The 21,068-nt window shown below is 44.2% G+C and overlaps 1 protein-coding gene across 1 annotated transcript in view; it reads right to left on the reverse strand.

Annotated features, from left to right (window-relative positions):
• The window catches only part of LOC143766682 (excitatory amino acid transporter 5-like), a 2,075,093-nt gene that overhangs the window by 1,978,471 nt on the left and 75,554 nt on the right, over positions 1-21,068 (reverse strand). Inside the window, exon 2 of the mRNA XM_077254538.1 lies at positions 16,742-16,784. Coding sequence (XP_077110653.1) covers positions 16,742-16,784 — 43 coding nt within the window. The remainder of the gene's footprint in view (positions 1-16,741; positions 16,785-21,068) is intronic.

Below are 21,068 nucleotides of genomic sequence, written 5' to 3' on the forward strand. Positions count from 1 at the left end.
GATGCTTGCCAAACCAGTAACCTTTTGAGTGATAAATGGGTCGACACTACCCTCCCAGATTACACACCAAACCATTCCTTTCACTCTTTCTATGTCTCCCTCACATCAGGAGATTATCTGTCTATTAGTCATTCCTGAGGGAATTGATGAGGTCCTGTTGGGGATACCATGGCTACGCTATCATTCTCCTCATATAGAGTGGTCCTCAGGGAGAATTTTGGGATGGAGTAAATCCTGTGAGGGTGCATGTCAGAGGGAGTGCGTTCAGGTTGCTACAACAGAGGTACCCGCAGATCTTTCCTCTCTCCCCAAGCACTATTGGCCCTGTGCGGATGTGTTCTGCAAAAGGGCTGCGGAGACCCTTCCGCCTCACTGCCCCTATGACTGTCCTATTGACCTCGTACCTGGTGTAGAGCCTCCCCGGGGTCGAGTCTATCGGTTATCTCCCCCGGAGACGGAGGCAATGTCTCAGTACATCCAAGAGAATCTGGCAAGAGGATTCATTAGGAAGTCAGTGTCACCTGCAGGGGCTGGGTTCTTCTTCGTGCAGAAGAAGAGTGGAGAACTACATCCATGCATAGACTACAGGGGTCTTAACGCCATCACCGTTAAGAACAAGTACCCACTACCCCTGATATCTGAGCTCTTTGATAGGCTATGGGGAGCAAGGGTATTTACTAAATTAGATCTGCGGGGTGCTTACAACCTGATTCACATCCGTGAGGGGGACGAATGGAAGACAGCTTTTAACACCAGGGATGGGCACTATAAATATCAGGTGATGCCCTTCAGGCTCTGTAATGCCCCAGCCGTTTTCCAAAACCTTGTGAACAACATCTTCCGGGATATGCTTACCACCTCGGTCGTAGTCTATCTGGATGATATCCTCATCTACTCTCCAGACATTAACTCCCATCGAGAGATGTTTGCAAAGTCTTCGACCTCTTATGGGCAAACTCCCTCTACGCCAAGTTGAAGAAGTGTGTGTTTGAGCAGGAGTCCTTGCCTTTCCTTGGTTATATCATCTCTGCCCAGGGATTGGCTATGGATCCTGCCAAGCTACAGGCTGTCATGGACTGGCAGGAACCTCATTCTCTTAAAGCGGTGCAGCGCTTTATGGGGTTCATTAATTATTATCGCCAGTTCATCCCACATTTCTCAAGTTTGGTAGCTCCCTTGGTTGCCCTCACCAAGAAGGGAGCAAATCCCAAATTGTGGTCAGAGGAGGTCTCCAAGGCCTTTCTCTCTATTAAGTCACACTTTGCTAGCGCTCCCATTCTACATCACCTGAAGTAGATAAGACATTTATTATGGAGGTGGATGCCTCATCCGTTGGTGCTGGAGCAGTCCTCTTCCAAAAGGATGCTCAAGGTCGGAAGCATCCTTGCTTCTTCTTCTCCAAGACCTTTTCACCAGCGGAGAGGAATTACTCCATCGGGGACAGGGAGTTGTTAGCCATGAGGTTGGCTTTCTCAGAGTGGAGACACCTCTTGGAGGGAGCCCGCTTTCCCTTCCAAGTGTTCATAGACCAAAAGAACTTGGTATATTTACAGACGGCCCAGCGGCTGAATTCTCGCCAGGCTAGATGGTCCCTGTTCTTCTCCCGCTTTCATTTTACTCTCCATTTTCTTTCCGGGGAGAAGAACATTCATGCTGAAGCTCTCTCCCGCTCCGTGGTGTCATCTGAGGAGGAGGAGCCTCAGCTTATTGTCCCTTCAGAGAGCTTGAGAACTGTGGCTCTGGTTTCGTTAGAGTCTGGCCCCCAGGCAAGACTTTCATTCCATCCAATTTGTGACCGGAGGTTCTCTCTTGGGCTCACTCGTCCAGGGTGTGTGGACATTTTGGGACAAAGAGGACATCTGAGCTTTTGGTGAGGATGTACTGGTGGCCACATATGGCCCGTGCCGTCGGGGACTATATTCGGGTGTGTGTCTCCTGCGCCAAGAATCTGTCTCCTCGGCAATGGCCTGCTGGGCTACTTTACCCCTACTGGTGGCAGACAGGCCCTAGGAGATGGTCAGGATGGACTTCGTGGTGGGCTTACCCAAGTTTCGTAACTGCACTGTTATCTGGGTAGTCACCGATCATTTCTCTAAGGTGGTGCACTTGGTGCTGCTTCCACGGTTACCTTCTGCACGGGCCTTGGCGGCATTGTTCGTAAAACATATTTTCCGTTTACATGGCATGCCTGATAAAATTGTCAGTGACCGGGGTCCCCAGTTCGAGTCTCAGTTTTGGAGAGAGCTCTGTCGTTTTTCTCAGCATAGAACTGAATCTCTCCTCTGCATATCATCCTGAGACGAATGTGTTGGTAGAGAGGGCCAACCAGACTCTGGTGACATATTTGTGACATTTTGTCTCTGCAGGGCAGGATTCCACTGGGCAGACTCCTTTTCTCCTTAATTATGGCCAGCATCCGCGTGTCCCTGTGCCCATGCCCATGTCATCCACTGATTCCTGGGTGGCAGACTGGGCAGTGGAGGCACGTGACATTTGGGACCGCACACAGGATGCCATTCGGGCTTCCAAGGAGAGATTGAGGGTTTCTGCCGATGTGCCCCGCTCCGACCTTTGCTCCTGGCGACTTAGTGTGGCTCTCCGCCCGTAACATCAGGCTGCGAGTAGAGTCCACTAAGTTTGCGCCTCGCTACATTGGTCCTTTCAAGGTTCTGGAACAGGTTAACCCTGTGGTCTACCATTTGGCTATTCCTCCGCGCCATGGTATCACCGACACCTTCCACGTTTCCCTCTTAAAGCACGTCTATATGTTCCGGTTTTCCGAGTCATCTGCCGGGACATCGGGTTCGTCCACGGATGAGTACGAGGTGAATGCTATCGTAGGGTCAAAGGTAGTACATGGCAAAAAATACTATCTGGTGGACTGGAAGGGCAAAACCTGGGAACCTGTGGCGCACATTCGGGTTCCGTTGCTCATTGCAGCATAGCGAGGCCGGTAATGTTAGAAGTCGAGTTCCTGCCTCTGCACAAAGGGAATCTCGAACCATGTTCGCTGCAGTCTCCCATTCTGCATCAGCCTCAGAGGAGTCTAATCAGCAGAGATGTCGGTCCCAGTGTCTTGCTCAGCCTGATACTGTGCAAAGGGTTACTGCTGCCTTTCCAGGATCTGCTATTGTACCCTGCACTGGTCTGCTGCGAGCAGGCTTTTCTGGGACTAAGTCCTGCTTTGCACACAATGAGCATGCCCACGGGAGGACCTCTCATTGGAGGTCGGGGGTCACACCCTCAGGCCCTGTAGCAGCTCCCATTGGTCCTCCTGGAATGTCCTGTAGTGCTGCAACTATAAAACTTTCGCATGGCCGCTAGGCCATGCGCTAGTGTCAATTTATGTATGAGCTCAGCGCCAGTGTGGTCATGTTTGTATGAAATAAGCCCCTAGAATGCTGGCACCTCTGGCTAGGAGTTTTGTGTTTGTGGATTCAAGGCTGGTGTATAGCCATTAAAATTAAAGCTCCACCGGAGAGGAGCTGCGTGTTTGCTATTGACTGCATGACCACTATAGGCTCTACTAAGTAGCTGTGTTCCTCTGTGAACTTAACAGGGCACAGCGTTCTCTTTGCTAACAGACTCTGTGAAGTAACAGAGTTTGTTTATACCGCCATATAGTACCGCCTTTACTAGCAGCAGATTTATTCCTGCACGCTTGACCCCGGGTTGCGAACGCACCTACTACTTCTGATATATATATTCGGTGCGTTCCGCCAACCCTAACACCCAGCAAGAGCCCTGACCTAAACCCAATTGAGCATATCTAAAGAGACTTGAAAATAGCTGTCAACCAACGTTCACCATCTAACCTGACAGAACTGGATAGGATCTGCAAGGAAGAATGGCAGAGCATCCTCAAATCCAGGTGTGAAAAACTTGTTGCATCATTCTGAAGAAGACTCATGGCTTTTCTAGCTCAAAAGGGTGCATCTACTCAATACTGAGCAAAGGGTCTGAATACTTTTGACTAGGGTTGAGCGAAACGGATCGTTCATTTTCATAAGTCGCCGACTTTCGGCAAAGTCGGCGTCTCATGAAACCCGACCCGATCCCTGTGTGGGGTCGGTCATGTGGTACGCGACTTTCGCGCCAAAGTCGCATTTCAATGACGCTAAAAGCGCCATTTCTCAGCCAATGAAGGTGGACGCAGAGTGTGGGCAGCGTGATGACATAGATCTCAGTCCCCACCATCTTAGAGAAGGGCATTGCAGTGATTGGCTTGCTTTCTGCCGCGTCACAGGGGCTATAAAGGGGCGTTCCCGCCGACCGCCATCTTACTGCTACTGATCTGAGCGTAGGGAGAGGTGCCGCTTCGTCAGAAGCAGGGATAGTGTTTTGCAGGGTACATTCACCCCCAAACCGCTTGTCCTGTAGCGATTTCCACTGTCCAACACCACCTTTTGTTTGCAGGGACAGTGGAAGCTACATTTTTTTTCCTCAGCGCTGTAGCTCATTGGGCTGCCCTAGAAGGCTCCCTGATAGCTGCGTTGCTGTGTGTGTACGCCGCTGTGCAAACCAACTGCTTTTTTCAAAGCACAAATCCTGTTGTTCCTTCCTTTCTGCACAGCTATCTTGTTTGTTTGTCCACACTTTTGTGTGCAGCAGTCCTTTTTATAGCTGCCTGCCATACTTTTCTGAGATTACTGCAGGGAGATAAAGATTGGCAAGTCTGCCTCTGTGCCAGTGCTGTGTGTGGCATCTGTCTCTCATTGTGTGCCACCAAAAACCAATGTGTAATACTGGTCCTTTATTTATTTTTATTCTTTTTTATTGTTCCTTAAAAAAAAAAAAAAAAATTAAATAGTGGAAGATAAAGATTGGCAAGTCTGCCTCTGTGCCATTGCTGTGTGTGGCAGCTGTCTCTCATTGTGTGCCACCGAAAACCAGTGTGTAATACTGGGCCATAATTTTTTTTTTTTAATTCTCCCTGAAAAAAAAAAAAAAATAGTGGGAGATAAAGATTGGCAAGTCTGCCTCTGTGCCATTGCTGTGTGTGGCATCTGTCTCTCATTGTGTGCCACCAAAAACCAGTGTGTAATACTGGGCCATAATTTATTTTTTTTTAATTCTTCCTTAAAAAAAAAAATAAAATAGTGGGAGATAAAGATTGGCAAGTCTGCCTCTGTGCCAGTGCTGTGTGTGGCATCTGTCTCTCATTGTGTGCCACAGAAAACCAGTGTGTAATACTGGGCCATTTTTTTTGGGGGGTAAATTCTCCCTGTAAAAAAAAAATTAATAGTGGGAGATAAAGATTGGCAAGTCTGCCTCTGTGCCAGTGCTGTGTGTGGCATCTGTCTCTCATTGTGTGCCACCGAAAACCAGTGTGTAATGCTGGGCCATTTTTTTTTTGGGGGGGGGGGGTAAATTCTCCCTGTAAAAAAAAAAATTAATAGTGGGAGATAAAGATTGGCAAGTCTGCCTCTGTGCCATTGCTGTGTGTGGCATCTGTCTCTCATTGTGTGCCACCGAAAACCAGTGTGTAATACTGGGCCATTTTATTTTTTTGGTAAATTCTCCCTGTAAAAGAATAAATAAATAGCGGGAGATAAAGATTGGCAAGTCTGCCTCTGTGCCATTGCTGTGTGTGGCATCTGTCTCTCATTGTGTGCCACCGAAAACCAGTGTGTAATACTGGGCCATTTTTTTTTTTTGGTAAATTCTCCCTGTAAAAAAAAAAAATAATAGTGGGAGATAAAGATTGGCAAGTCTGTCTCTGTGCCATTGCTGTGTGTGGCATCTGTCTCTCATTGTGTGCCACCGAAAACCAGTGTGTAATACTGGGCCATTTTTTGGGGGGGGGTAAATTCTCCCTGTAAAAAAATAAATAAATAGTGGGAGATAAAGATTGGCAAGTCTGCCTCTGTGCCATTGCTGTGTGTGGCATCTGTCTCTCATTGTGTGCCACCGAAAACCAGTGTGTAATACTGGGCCTTTTTTTTTTTTTTTTTTTAATTCTCCCTGAAAAAAAAAAATAGTGGGAGATTAAGATTGGCATTTCTGCTTGAGTGCCGGTTCTGTGTGTGCCATCTGTCTCAAATTATTGGTGCACAGAAAACCTAGTGTGTAACATTGGGCCTGATTTTCCTTTTAGTGTCAGGCACCTATAAAGGTATATATATATATATATATATATATATTACACCTTTGGCCTGGGACAGCTCATAGAATCTCATGGCTTTCAGTATCACCTCTATGCTGATGACACACAGATCTACATCTCTGGACCAGATATCACCTCCCTACTAACCAGAATCCCTCAATGTCTGTCCACTATTTCATCCTTCTTCTCCGCTAAATTTCTGAAACTTAACATGGACAAAACAGAATTCATCATCTTTCCCCCATCTCACGTGACCCCCCCAACGAACCTATCCATTACAGTAAATGGCTGCCCACTCTCCCCAGTCCCACAAGCTCGCTGCCTCGGGGTTATCTTTGACGCTGATCTCTCCTTCAAACCACATATCCAAGCCCTTTCCACTTCCTGCCGACTTCAACTCAAAAATATTGCACGAATCCGTTCATTCCTCAACCAAGAATCTGCAAAAACCCTAGTCCATGCCCTCATCATCTCTCGTCTTGACTACTGCAACCTCCTGCTCTGTGGCCTCCCCTCAAACACTCTCGCACCCCTCCAATCTATTCTAAACTCTGCTGCCCGACTAATCCACCTGTCCCCCCGCTATTCTCCGGCCTCTCCCCTCTGTCAATCCCTTCACTGGCTCCCCATTGCCCAGAGACTCCAGTACAAAACCCTAACCATGACGTACAAAGCCATCCACAACCTGTCTCCTCCTTACATCTGTGACCTCATCTCCCGGTACTTTCCTACACGCAACCTCCGATCCTCACAAGATCTCCTTCTCTACTCCCCTCTTATCTCCTCTTCCCACAATCGTATACAAGATTTCTCTCGCGTATCACCCCTACTCTGGAACCCTCTACCACAACACATCAGACTCTCGCCCACCATCGAAACCTTCAAAAAGAATCTGAAGACCCACCTCTTCCGACAAGCCTACAACCTGCAGTAACCACCGATCAACCAACCGCTGCACGATCAGCTCTATCCTCACCTACTGTATTCTCACCCATCCCTTGTAGATTGTGAGCCCTCGCGGGCAGGGTCCTCACTCCTCCTGTACCAGTTATGACTTGTATTGTTCAAGATTTTTGTACTTGTTTTTATTATGTATACCCCTCCTCACTTGTAAAGCGCCATGGAATAAATGGCGCTATAACAATAAATAATAATAATAATAATAATATATAAATCCTACATAAGTTTGAGTTCACCTTATAAGTTGTTTTACAGTAACAAATACCATTACTTTGGTTACGTTTTGCAAACAATGAGGAAGTCTAGTGGAAGAGGTCGTGGCTGTGGGCGGTCATTGTCAGCTGGTAATGATGGTAGTGGTGGTGGAGCATCAGGTGGTCGTGGTAAAAGCAGTACAGCACCTAAGTCTCGAGTTGTTGAGCCAGGTTCGTCGTCTGGCTGCACAAGGCCTCGAACGCTCTCTTTTCTGGGAGTAGGAAAACCACTTTTGAAGCCGGAGCAGGAAGAACAAGTATTGGCTTTCATTGCTGACTCTGCCTCTAGCTCTTTCGCCTCCTCCTTGGAAAGTGCCAAATGTCAGAGCAGTGCATCGTCAGTGGATGCTCCCGGTCAGGAACAAGTCGCTTCCTTGTGTCCTTCACCCAGAACAACAGTGAAGGATGCGTCAGTCGACACAACAGGTTACTCCATGGAGCTCTTTACACATACCGTTCCTGGGTTAGACAGTGAAACAGTTAACAGGCCATGCCCATTAGAAGTTGAATCGGACATGGAGTGCACAGATGCACAGCCACAGCCAGATTACTATGCTGTTCCTTTGACTCAGACCAGAACATTGCCCTCGCAGTGTACTGAGGCAGAATCAAACCCAGCGGAGACTATGGTGCCCTGTCACGAACGCTATACCACCGGCTTACATGGTGACACAGACGAAGTTGCACACGACATAGAAGAGGAGGTCATAGATGACCCAGTTGTTTACCCCGATTGGCAGCCATTGGGGGAACAGGGTGCAGGCGGCAGTAGTTCAGAAGCGGAGGAGGAGGAGCCACAGCAGGCATCAACATCACAACAGGTTCCATCTGCCGGGCCCGTATCTGGCCAAAAATGCTTGGCAAAACCAAAACCAGTTGGAGGACAGCGTGGCCATGCGGTTAAAGAAGCTCAGTCTGCAATGCCTGAAAAGGTATCCGATAGTAGAAAGAGTGCAGTCTGGCATTTTTTTAAACAACATCCAAATGATCAGCACAAAGTCATCTGTCAAAAATGTTCAACTACCTTAAGCAGAGGTCAGAATCTTAAAAGTCTAAATACAAGTTGCATGCATAGACATTTATCCACCATGCATTTGCAAGCCTGGACTAACTACCAAACGTGCCTAAAGGTTGCAGCATCCTCGGCCAATGAAGCTAGTCAGCAACGCTACATCCCTTCCCTCACTGTAACCCCACCATTTCCCGCAACACCTGCAGTATCTGTGCAGCTTTTGTCTCCTGGCCAAAGCAGTCAGGGAATCACCAGGTTCGTAGTAGGAAAAACTGCATGTAGGGCACCGGCAAGAATACCATCTCCAACCCTCTCTCAGTCTGCCATGTCCACCGGCACCACCGCTAGTTCCACGATCTCCAGCTTTGTCTTACTGAGATGTCATTTTCATATGTACTTTTAGTTGCCAGCAGGTAATACTATAAATATGGTTCTCTGGTAGTGATGAGCGAAAGTGCTCGCCACTACTCGGTACTCGCCCGAGTATCACTATGCTCGTTGTACTCGGCGACCACCGAGTATTTCCGGGATTATCCGGCGGGAGCTCGGGTCTTCTCCTTTTAATTTTGCCGCTTTTTAGAGCACCAATCAGCATGCAGGGATTGTCTGCCATGCACTGTAATGCCGCAGCCATCTTTGTTGTGGTATTACAGTGATAGACAGGCCGCACAGCGTCATCAGGTCTATAAGAAACCTGGTGCGCCCTGATTGCCGCATTCTGCTCCGGACTCAGCTAGTGTAGGGTGAGCTGCTGCTGAGATAGGGTCAGATTCTTACATTTATTAGTTAGTGTGGGTCTACTAGTGTTCAATCCACAAATCCTGATAAACCAACAGTCCTTTTTAGGGCTAATTCAGGGGTAGATAGATTGCAGTGCTAGGTAGGCAGGGGAGTCTATGTGCACATATCCACATCAGTGCATACCTCAAAAAGCTCCATTCCTGTCTGCTGCTGCGTATTTTATATGTACATAGCTCCAGGTATCCGTGGCAATTTATTTAATTTTTTTTTGCAGCTTATACTTCTAATTTTATTAGAAAGCAATCCATAACCCCTTTTTTCTACATTTATTTGCTTGGTCACGCTGCAGACTAAAGCCAGGTCATTGCAATACAAGAGCGTGAAAATCTAACAATTTAATAATTTTGGGGGGGCATCAGATGTGAGTACGCAGAAAAATCTGGCCTTTTTTTTGCTACTATATTATTTTTTGGAGTGTCTTACAACCTTTTTGGACACAATTTTGCTGCCCCAAAAATCTGTAGCTGATGCAAAAATATTTAGCTACAGTTCTTATATTTATCACTGTGCTTGGAGAGCCTGGAGGGATTACACTCAAAAGAGCTTTCTGAGAATACTGACACTTCGGATCACGATTTAAGTGACCTCTCTGAAAATTCCTCAATAAACGAGATTCCATGTGAGAACTTTAATCCTGTTGAAAATTATAAGTCTGAAAATCCTTCCCCTAATCTTCTACTATTGGAAGAGATCCCAGCATCCGACGATTACCCGACTGAGGGTTTCATGGTGACTTTGCTTAAAACCTTTCTAATCACAACTATTCTTTGTGGTAAAGGAGCCAATTTTGATTCTAAACAAATAAATAATTCAAAAGCATCCGAAGTTTTCATAAAGAGATTTTTTAAAGATATGCTAGTCTCGGTAAATACTGACACTGAGTTCATTTCTTCTACCACATCTGTTGGCTCTCCGCTTGTTCCAGAACCAATTGTATCTAACAACAAAAACAAAAAGAACGAACATAGCATTTTTCAAACCATTCCCAAGCCCTCAAATTCATTGGAGGAGATTCAAAAAAATATGGACCTCTTCAAAATCAACTTAGCTAATTTTGAGGATTTCAGAAGGAAGAATAACATAAAGATCAGAGGTATACCAGAGACGATCCAGACTTCCCAGTTGAAAGACTACGTTTCCTCAATGATCTTTCACTAGTTTCCTAACGCGAACGAAAGTCTTTTGATCAAAAAAGCAGTTAGAATACGTAGACCGCCCTCGCTTTCAAAAAATCTGTCAAGAGACGTTATTGTTTCGCTTTATCCAAATTGGGTGAGGAATGCGCTTCTTGGTATGTCGAAGGAACCGAGATTTCTTTCATCCCCTTACAACCACTTGGTCTTTTACAAAGACTTGTCAAAAGTCACTCTGCAAAAAAGAAAAGCCTTCTCATATATCACGTGCAAACTTCTACAAGCCGGACTTCCTTATGTCTGGACTAGATCTTCAACCCTCCAGGTGAAACATTTGTCAGGATTAACCCATATTTCTTCTCCAGTTGAGGGCATTGAATTCCTCAAATGTGCTGGAATTAAATTCTCTAAGGCCTCCTTCGGATCACCATCCACAGTGAAGTTGGATATTTGCCCAGGCTGACCAAACTCCAACGGGGGTAATTTATGAATAGACATTTGAGTAACTGAAATATTTTTTTCCACTTTTAAAGCTTTTTTTAATTTATTTTTTCTGGATTGAACCGAACTTTCCTGCACACGGTCTTAGGGTCGCCACAGGACATTAACGGACGTGGCAGGCCTTATATTACATAACATAACCTACTCTACCTTTGCTTCACAGACTTTTAGGTTCATTATTCTAGCATAATATATTACTGTATAGCTTACAATACTGAGTGGTGAACGATACTACTCAGTACTCAACTTTCAGGACTAACATGAAGCATCAATTATATTGTGTTATTCTACGCTTAAGCTACATATAGTTTGTTAAAATACTGACTGTTCTACTTCTAGGTTTAACTCCTAAGCAACATTTAATATTGTTAAGATTTCATATTGTTTTACTACACTGAAAGGATGCTTTTCTTTTAGGTGCTATTACGAAGCGACAGACTATTCGGTAAATGTATGCTACTGCATGTTTGTATATATGCCTGCCTTTTCTTCTTCCCTCATTCCCCATATAACTTGGGGATTACTTTCCCTTACCTGCCCTTTTTTTCAGTACCCCCTTATCCATACCCTATATATAATGAAAAACCAATAAAAATATTTGAAAAAGAAGTTGGAAGCACTGCATCACTGCCTCAGCCAAGAGGAAACAGGCTGTGCTGAAGCTAATATGCTTAAGTGACAAACCGCACAATGCTGAAGAGTTGTGGACAGCGCTGAAAGAGCAGTCAGATATTTGGATGACACCGCTGAACATATAACAAGGCATGGTCATGTGTGACAATGACCGGAACCTGGTGGCGGCTCTGAGGCAAGGTGAGCTCACACATGTACCATGTCTGGCCCATGTGCTTAACTTCATTGTTCTACATTTTCTTGAAAGCTACCTGGATGTGCCGGATCTTCTAGTGAAAGTACGAGGGCTGTCTGCCCATTTTAGAAAGTCAGCTACAGCTTCAGCCACCCTTGCCGTGTTTCAGCAGCTTTTGCAGCTTCCGGCTCACTGATTGGTGTGTGATGTCCCCACATGTTTGAACTCTACACTGCATATGTTGGAAATGATTTGTGAGCAGAAGAGGACAGTTGTTGACTACCAGCATCAACAAGGCGGTCGTTATTCAGTTCAGACTCCACACATAACACCTCAGGAGTGGACATGGATGTCAGACATATATACCATACTCAAAAACTTTGAGGACTGCACCAAGATAGTAAGCAGCTATGATGCCAAAATTAGCATCACCATCCAGCGTCTCTGCATTTCGAAAACCTCTCTGCTGACAATTAAAGAGGATGCATTGCTGGGGGAGCACGAGAACATGGAGCAAGGAACTATACAGGGTGATTACACTCAGCTCAGCCTCATATCATCCCAATGTGGATTGGCAGGCAATGAGGAAGAGAAGGATGAGGAAGAACAGGAGCTACAGTGCCTTGCAAAAGTATTCGGCTCCCTGGAACTTTTCAACCTTTTTCCACATATCATGCTTCAAACATAAAGATACCAAATGTAAATTTTTGGTGAAGAATCAACAACAAGTGGAACACAATTGTAAAGTTGAACAAAATGTATTGGTTATTTTAAATTTTTGTTTAAATTCAAAAACTGAAAAGTGGGGCGTGCAATATTATTTGGCCCATTTATTTTCAGTGCAGCAAACTCACTCCAGAAGTTCATTGTGTATCTCTGAATGATCCGATGTTGTCTTCAATGCCTAATGATGATAAATATAATCCACCTGTGTGTAATCAAGTCTCCACTTAAATGCACCTGCTCTGTGATAGCCTCAGGGTTCTGTTTGAAGCACAGATAGCATCATGAAGACCAAGTAACAGAACAGGCAGGTCCGTGATACTGCTGTGGAGAAGTTTAAAGCCGGATTTGGATACAAAATGATTTCCAAAACTTTAAACATCCAAAGGAGCACTGTGCAGGTGATCATATTGAAATGGAAGGAGTATTATACCACTGCACATCTACCAAGACCCAGTCGTCCCTCTAAACTTTCATCTCAAACAAGGAAAAGACTGATCAGCGATGCAGCCAAGAGGCCCATGATCACAGCTGAGGTGGGACAGTCTGTCCATAGGACAACAATCAGTCATACACTACACAAATCTGGCCTTTATGGAAGAGTGGCAAGAAGAAAGCCATTTCTCAAAGATATCCAGGAAAAGTGTAATTTAAAGTTTGCAACAAGCCACCTGGGAGAGACACCAAACATGTGGAAGAAGGTGCTCTGGTCAGATGAAACCAAAGTTGAACTTTTTGGCAACAATGCCAAACGATATGTTTGGCGTAAAGGCAGCACAGCTCATCACCCTGAACACTGTCAAACATGGTGGTTGCGGCATCATGGTTTGGGCCTGCTTTTCTTCAGCAGGGACAGGGAAGATGGTTAAAATTGATGGGATGATGGATGGAGCCAAATACAGAACTATTCTTGAAGAAAACCTGTTGGTGTCTGCAAAAGACCTGAGACTGGGACGGAGATTTGTCTTCCACCAAGACAATGATCCCAAACATGAAGCAAAATCTACAATGGAATGGTTCACAAATAAACATATCCAGGTGTTAGAATGGCCATGTCAAAGTCCAGACCTCAATCCAATCGAGAATCTGTGGAAAGAGCTGAAAACTGCTGTTCACAAACGATGTCCATGAAACCTCACTGAGCTCGAGCTGTTTGCCAAGGAAGAATGTGCAATAATTTCACTCTCCCGATGTACAAAACTGATAGAGACATACCCCAAGCGTCTTGCAGCAGAAGGTGGAGCAACAAAGTATTAAGTTAAAGGAGCCAAATAATATTGTACTCCCCACCTTTCAGTTTTTGAATTTCCACAAAAATTTAAAATAACCAATACATTTTGTTCAACTTCACAATTGTGTTCCATTTGTTGCTGATTCTTCACCAAAAAATTACATTTGGTATCTTTGTGTTTGAAGCATGATAAGTGGGAAAAGGTTGAAAAGTTCCAGGGAGCCGAATACTTTCACTAGGCACTGTACTTTCATGCGCTATATACTACAAGCACAGCTGTCATACCGTCTGTTCAGCATGGATGGCCTGAAGGCAGGGAGGAGGAGGATGAGGAGGAGAAAGACAGCATGGTCAGTCGTCCTCTTGGTGAGGACACGGAAGTCTTGCCTGTTAGCAGTTTGGCATGCCTGGCTGACTTTATGTTGCGCTGCATTTCCCGTGACCCTCGCATTATTAAAATTTTCTGTGACACTCATTACTGGTTGGTGACACTGCTAGACCCACGCTACAAGGAGAACTTTAAATCTCTTCTTCCTGAGGCAGACAGGTGTACTAAAATGTTGCAGTACCAGAGGGCCCTTGTAGCGGAATTACTAAAAAAATTCCCATCTGAGAACGCTGGCAGCAGACATCAGAGTTTGCTGTACAACCAAGAAATCCAAGCAAGAGAGACATAAGTACAATCCAGCTCAAGCAGGGGAACAAAGGCAAAGTTCTGGGACAGTTTTCTCAGACCCTCCCATTGTGATGGCAAGGGGTGCTGTCACAAGAAGTGCAATGTTTGGGAAGATGCTGAGGAAGTACCTTGCAGATCGTACAAACATTTTCGGTGATTCCTCTTTGCCTTTTAATTATTGGGTATCCAAGCTGGACACGTGGCATGAACTGCCTCTATACCTCTTGGAGGTCCTGGCCTGCCCTGCTGCTAGCGTTCTGTCAGAGTGGGTTTTTAGTGCTGCTGGTGAGATTATAACTGATAAGTGCATCCGTCTGTCAACTGAAAATTCTGACATGCTGACTCTTATAAAAATGAACAAGGGCTGGATTGGGCAAGACTTCTGTACACCACCGAATGAAAACAGCGAAACATAACCTCAAATACAATGTCTTTTTTGTGTAGGTGTATTCTCATGCACCTCTTCACAACCACACATGGGTATACGCTTCTTGATTTTGGTCTGTTTGGTGTTATCCTCCCCCTTATCCTCATCCTCATCATCCACAACCATATGAACACCAGGGTGAACGTATTCTGTGATGCAAAAGTCACTCATTTTTTTGTGCAAGGGTGTTTTTATGATGCCCGTTACTAATTTTAAACCAAAAAAAGTTACTCCCCAGGGGGAAATGTTTTTCAGTCCATGCACTTAGTGAATTTACATTACAAGTCTAGGAGACCCGCTCCTTTACATTGGGCCTAGTTTTTAATGAGACCTTCCTCAACGTCTCATCATTCTCCACCACTAGATCACCAGGGTTAATGTGTTCCATGCTGCTACATCCAGTCCAATTTTTTGCAAGGGTGTCTATGATGCCCATAAAATATGTTTTAAAAATGTACCCCCGATGGGGAAATGTTTGTCAGCCCATGCACTTAGTGTATGGGCATTACGAGTGAGTCTATGAGAACCGCTCCTTTGTAATGGAACAGTGTTTTTTATGAGGCCCTCCTCCACTTTTCTTCCAAGGGGGGATTGTGTTGCGTGCAAATTTGGGTCAAGGCAGCCCTTGCATTCAATGCATAAGGAAACGGTATGGCAGGACCAACTGAATAATGTGAAGTGGGTTTTCCTGTGGCCATCCAGTACCTGGGTTCAAAGGCTTATTGGGGGTGCATATGACTTGGTAGCAGGGCAGGCCTTGCAGTTAATACATAAGAAAACAGTATGGGATTACAAAACGAATAATGTGAAGTGGGTTTTCCTGTGGCCATCCAGTACCTGGGTTCAAAGCCTTATTGGCATGCATATGACTTAGTAGCAGGGCAGGCCTTGCAGTCAATACATAAGAAAACAGTATTGGATTACTAGATGACTAATGTGAAGTGGATTTTCCTGTGGCCATCCGGTATCTGGGTTCAAAGGCTTATTGGGGTGCATATGACTTGGTAGCAGGGCTGGCCTTGCTGTTAATATATAAGAAAACAGTATGGTAGGACCAACTGAATAATGTGAAGTGGATTTTCCTGTGGCTATCCAGTACCTGGGTTCAAAGGCCTATTGGGGTGCATATGACTTTTTAGCAGGGCAGGCCTTGCAGTCAATACATAAGAAAACAGTATGGGAGTACAAAATGTCTAATGTGAAGTGGATTTTCCTGTGGCCATCCAGTACCTGGGTTCAAAGGATTCTTGGGATGCATATGACTTGATAGTAGGCCTTGCATTCAATGCAACATTTTTTCAGGAAGTCCTCCTGTACCTCTCGTGAAAGCGGTATTGTTGTGCGTCGTAATTCTTGGCAGCCCAGCCACTAACTTCATAGGCAATAACAGCGTAGGAGACCCACTGTTTAGTAATTTAATAATGGCCCTTTAAGAATATTAATGCCGCCTGATAAACCTCTAAAAATAGGCTTTGTGACTTTAAGAGTCCATCCTTCATAAATGAAAAACAATGTGCCTCCTTATGTGTCACACAATACATGGCCAGCTAGGGTTGTTAAATGTTACAATGACATTTCCCAGTGAATGCATTTGTATTGGTTGAAAGCAATGTTAAAGTTGAAAAACGCATCAAAAACACTAAAATTGGCATGAAACTCTGACAACATTGCTTACAGCTGTGACCTAGGAGTCATAAATGCTTCCAGGGGGATCCCCATTATGTTCCCGTGTCACTTGAGCAGTGTTTCCATCATTTTCACACATTTTTAGACCTTAAAAGGACCCTGGGGGGGGGGATCACGGTAAAAATACTTGGGTTTCCCATAGACTTACATTGAGCTCGTTGCTTGGGTCGAGTACCCGAGCATTCCAATTTGCTCAACACGAGCAACTAGCATGCGAGCATTTTAGTGTTTGCCCATCACTATTCTTTGGTTGTGATTATGTATTGCCTGGTTTCTACAACTACAAGTACTTACTGGTCTAACTAGAATTAAAACAGGAGTAGTCATCCTGATCAAGCCCATTAGATTGTTTCTTCTCAAATTAATTGACACAAACATACTGCTAATGGTAATCTAAGAATGATAACATTAAATTGCATTTACCTGTTGAAAAGAAGCTTCTATCAAGTTAGCTGGAAACATATTTCTATAGTCAAGAAAAGACATAAGATAAAGTAAAGGTTACTAAACACGAAATAAAGTAAAACACAAGAAAAACATATCAAAAATAGGAAATAAATATGACTTAAAGGGATTTTGTCAGCAGATTCTCGCTGCCCGAACCACAGCCAGCCTCAGAGACTGTCCCCGACATTACAAACATCTAAGTTGTACCCTGAATTGCTGCAGTGTTCCATAGAAATGCATAGTTGAAAGCACTGCTGAGGATGAAATGAGTCCAGAGAGGTTGTCCCACCTGGACTCTTCTCTGGCCATACTCTTAATTTTGTCTGAAACACCATAGCATTTCACAAGGAAACATATGCTTGTTATGAAGAAGTAGTTCTCTTATTCAAGCTGCCAGAGATTTGGGCAGCGGGAATCAGCTAACAAGCTCCCTTTATTAAATGCAGAAATAATAGTATATTTGGGTGTTTCTCAATAGAATTCTGTCATGAATCTGAGTCTTGCGATTTCTATGTACTATGAGGGGTTGGCTCTATGTTAGACGCTGGTTCAGACACAAGGGTTTAGTTTGTTGGTTGAAAATAAATGGGCGGTTTATTAAATGTCCATAAACTGTCTGGTTTAACAAATTAAAACAGCATTTTATGGGTACAAAAAGGTATAACAGAACAAAAATGGAAAATAACTAGTTCATATAAAGCACTGGCTCACCTGTTTAAATGTTAAATAGGGATGAGCGAGCATTAAAATGCTCGGGTGCTTGTTGCTCGAAACAAACAATTCCTAATACTCACATGCTTGTTTCAAGTAACGTGTATAATAGGAGTTGATAGGAAAGCCGAGCAGACCGTACAAAGAGATCTGTGGGGCAGTGAAAATGTTGAAATGGGAAAGGAGAACAGCATGGGGAAGATCCCTGAAAGTATTTCTGACTCCCAGATTGCTGCTAAGAACAATGGTGTCACACTTCTACTCCACTTTAGGGAGTGACAATATAATTTGCCAAACCAATGAGAAATTGCATTTTATATATAAAAAAAAATAAGAAACACTTTTTCCTGTGTAATGACTTGAGCATAAGGTACAATTTAAAAAGCATTTTAAAAAAATAATTTAAGTAAACCAAAAAATAAATTAAAAAAAATAGGACATTTCAGTTGAATTTATGAAGGAAGCAACAACTGCCAAAATTTAGGGACTCAGATACACCCTGTATTAGACATAAAGGAGGGCCTCATACACATTCTGTTCAAATTGTCATTTATGTATTGGTACTTTTAAACTCATAAAGGCTGATGCACTTTTGAGAGTTATATACCAAGAAAATGTACTCCAGACCATGGAATAATCTATGGGTGAGCAATAAAATACTGATACATTTTAAACAAGTTTTTGGAGGCTTATATAGCAACAAAATGTAACAAAGAAGATGTAATACTCCATGACTGAGCAATATAATACTAATGATGAGCGAATTTGTTCGAAAAAAGATTGCCAAACATAAAATCGGCATGAATATGGCACATTCAGATTTGTGATCAGAAATACAAGCACAATTTTATAAAACTGGAAAAAAAAATGGAAACATTTGGTAAAAAGTGCAGGAAAATATTTGCATTGCTAATAAAGTATTTTGAGCACTTTGGCTATGATAGCGGTGGTGTATGATGAACATGGGGCATGTGTTTGATGAGGACAAGGTGTTGGCAGAGCTCAGAGAAGCAGCGGGCTTGTAAATTTTTTTCTTCGAACTTTATGTGTACACATTGCGGCTAGCCAATCAGGGCACAGGTAACCTCTACAATGCCCAGTAGCTGTTGGTCAGGAAAAAACATGTTTTGGGCAGTTGCTACAGTGATTCAGCATGCCATATCTCATCTTGTTATTTAGTGGTGGTAAAATTCAACTGTCTGCATAGCTCATGCAGATTAAAAAATATATATATATTTTTTGCTAAACGTGATACAGCCCGCCATATCCCATGTCGTAATTTTTTGGTGGTGAAATTGGTCAGTGTGTAGAGCTGTTGTATAGTAAAACATTTTTGGGGGGAGTTGCTAACTCGATTCAGCACGCCATATATCATTTTGTCATTTAGTGGCGGTAAAATTTAACTGTCTGCATAGCTCATGCAGATTAGAAAAATAAAAATGATGTTGCTAAACATGATACAGCCTGCCAGATCCAATGCTGTAATTTTGTGGCTGTGAAATTAAGCAGCCTGCAGAGCTCATGCAGATTAAAAAAAAAAAATCATTTTTTTGTTACTAACATGGAACAGCAGGCTAGATCTGAGTTTGAAATTGTTTTGAGCATATAATATTCTATTGTATACAGGCTTCATCCACAGTTAAAAAATACTTTCTTATGTTAGGCCCCTTTCACATGTCAGTGTCTCCGGTACGTGTAGTGAGTGACAGTTTCACATGTACCAGAGACATGTACACACATAGACCCATTCAAATAAATGGGTCTGTGCACAGGTCAGTGTGTTTCCACGGACTGTGTGTCCTGGGCAAAACACGATGACATGTCCATTTTTTACCATCATCACGGACGGCAAAACGTCCCGCACACGTGCACACGGAGAACACATATTGATGTCCTCCGTGTGACACGAATTGGCACTGTGGAAGAAGCAGTACAGTAAGTGCTGTTCCCCGGCGTCAGGTGCTGAAGCCAGATGTCATCACTCTCCCCTGCTCTGCCAGTGAGCAGAGGAGAATGATGAGCGTTATATTAAAGGGAATCTGTCACCTACTTTTTCGTATATAAGCTGCAGCCACCGCCATTAGGGGCTTATCTCCAGATTCTGGATGTACATGAATACAAAGAGATGTGCCTTACTGTCTGAAAAGATGGTTCCACCTATAGTACAGTAAGAGGTAATCTTACAGTAGGATCCCTCAAGACCCTTAAAGGAATATTACTGGAGGCCAAAAGCCATAAGCTCACTAGCCAAGATGAATTTAATTTTTTGTTACCTCAGCATCCAATTATGGCCACCTTTTACACCCTGCCGAAATTACACAAGGGGTGTAACCCTCTTAAGGGGAGACCCATTGTGTCCGGAATAGGGAGTGTTGGTCACAACGTGGGGGTACATTTGGATGATATCCTAAGACCATTTGTCAGCACACTTCCTGTTAGGGCTAGTGGAACGCATCAAATAATAAAGAGGTAGATATGAGGTGCGTTCACAGCCTGGGGTTCACTTTGCAGAGATGGTACCTGCTGCTGAGTAATAGCGGATGGACACTTGCTCACACGTGGGTTAGACTTCACCCCGTGTGAATAGTAGCGAACTCTGTTGCTTCACAGAGCCGCCAAAATATGCTGCGCCCTGTTAACAGTCACAGGATGCAGCTGCAAGACACTAGTGGGATCCCTATAAATCACCCCCACTAATCTGGTGATTGGACTCACTCTGACCCTCGGTGGCTTTTGAGCCCGTGCCTGAGGACGCCCCGAGTCAGATGCAGAGTCCAAGCAGGAATTCCCACACTACACTGACAGGCTGTCAGGAGAGCGCCCTGATTGCGCACGGTGCCGTATAAACGGGCACTGCAAAAGTGTGCTATGGTGTGCATGTAGCACTGTCGGGTGCTAGATAGCTTTCACCATTCGCGAGCAGTCAACAACACTAGGAATGGGAATGATTAAGGAGTAGTGTTGAGCATTCCGATACTGCAATATCGGGTATCGGCCGATATTCGCGGTATCAGAGTTCCGATACTGAGTTCCGATACTTTCAGTACATCGAATACCGGAATCGGAAGTTCCCATAATGCAATGACCCAGTTTGATTTGATTCAGCCAATGAGGAATCCTAAGAAGTGTGGGCACATCCTGTTATGCATGTTAGGCATGTAAGTAATGGCATGGCTGTTATTGGCTGCTGAAATTATGTCATGATGCACTATAAAAGCCGCTGCCGCCATTTTGGGTTCACTCTGCTGTGAATTCAGTTAGGGACAGGATGCTGCTGTTCTGACTGAGGGACAGTTTGAGATAGAGATTTGCTTTATTGTGCTTTACCCAGGCTACTTTAGCAACCACTGTGTGAGAAGCTTTTTTTTTGCCTTGTAGCGCTGTTCACTAGGGTTGAGAAAAACAGATCGGACAAATTGAAAAATCACGTTTCATGAAACCCGACCCGATAACAGTGTGGGATCGGCCATGCTGTCGGCCATCTTCGCCCCAAAGTTGCATTTCGCATGACGCTTTCAGCGCCATTTCTCAGCCAATGAAGGAGGACGCAGAGTGTGGGCAGTGTGATGACATAGGTCTCGGTCCCCACCAT

Source organism: Ranitomeya variabilis, chromosome 1 (genome assembly GCF_051348905.1).
Source record: "Ranitomeya variabilis isolate aRanVar5 chromosome 1, aRanVar5.hap1, whole genome shotgun sequence".
Classification (NCBI taxonomy): Eukaryota; Metazoa; Chordata; class Amphibia; order Anura; family Dendrobatidae; genus Ranitomeya; species Ranitomeya variabilis.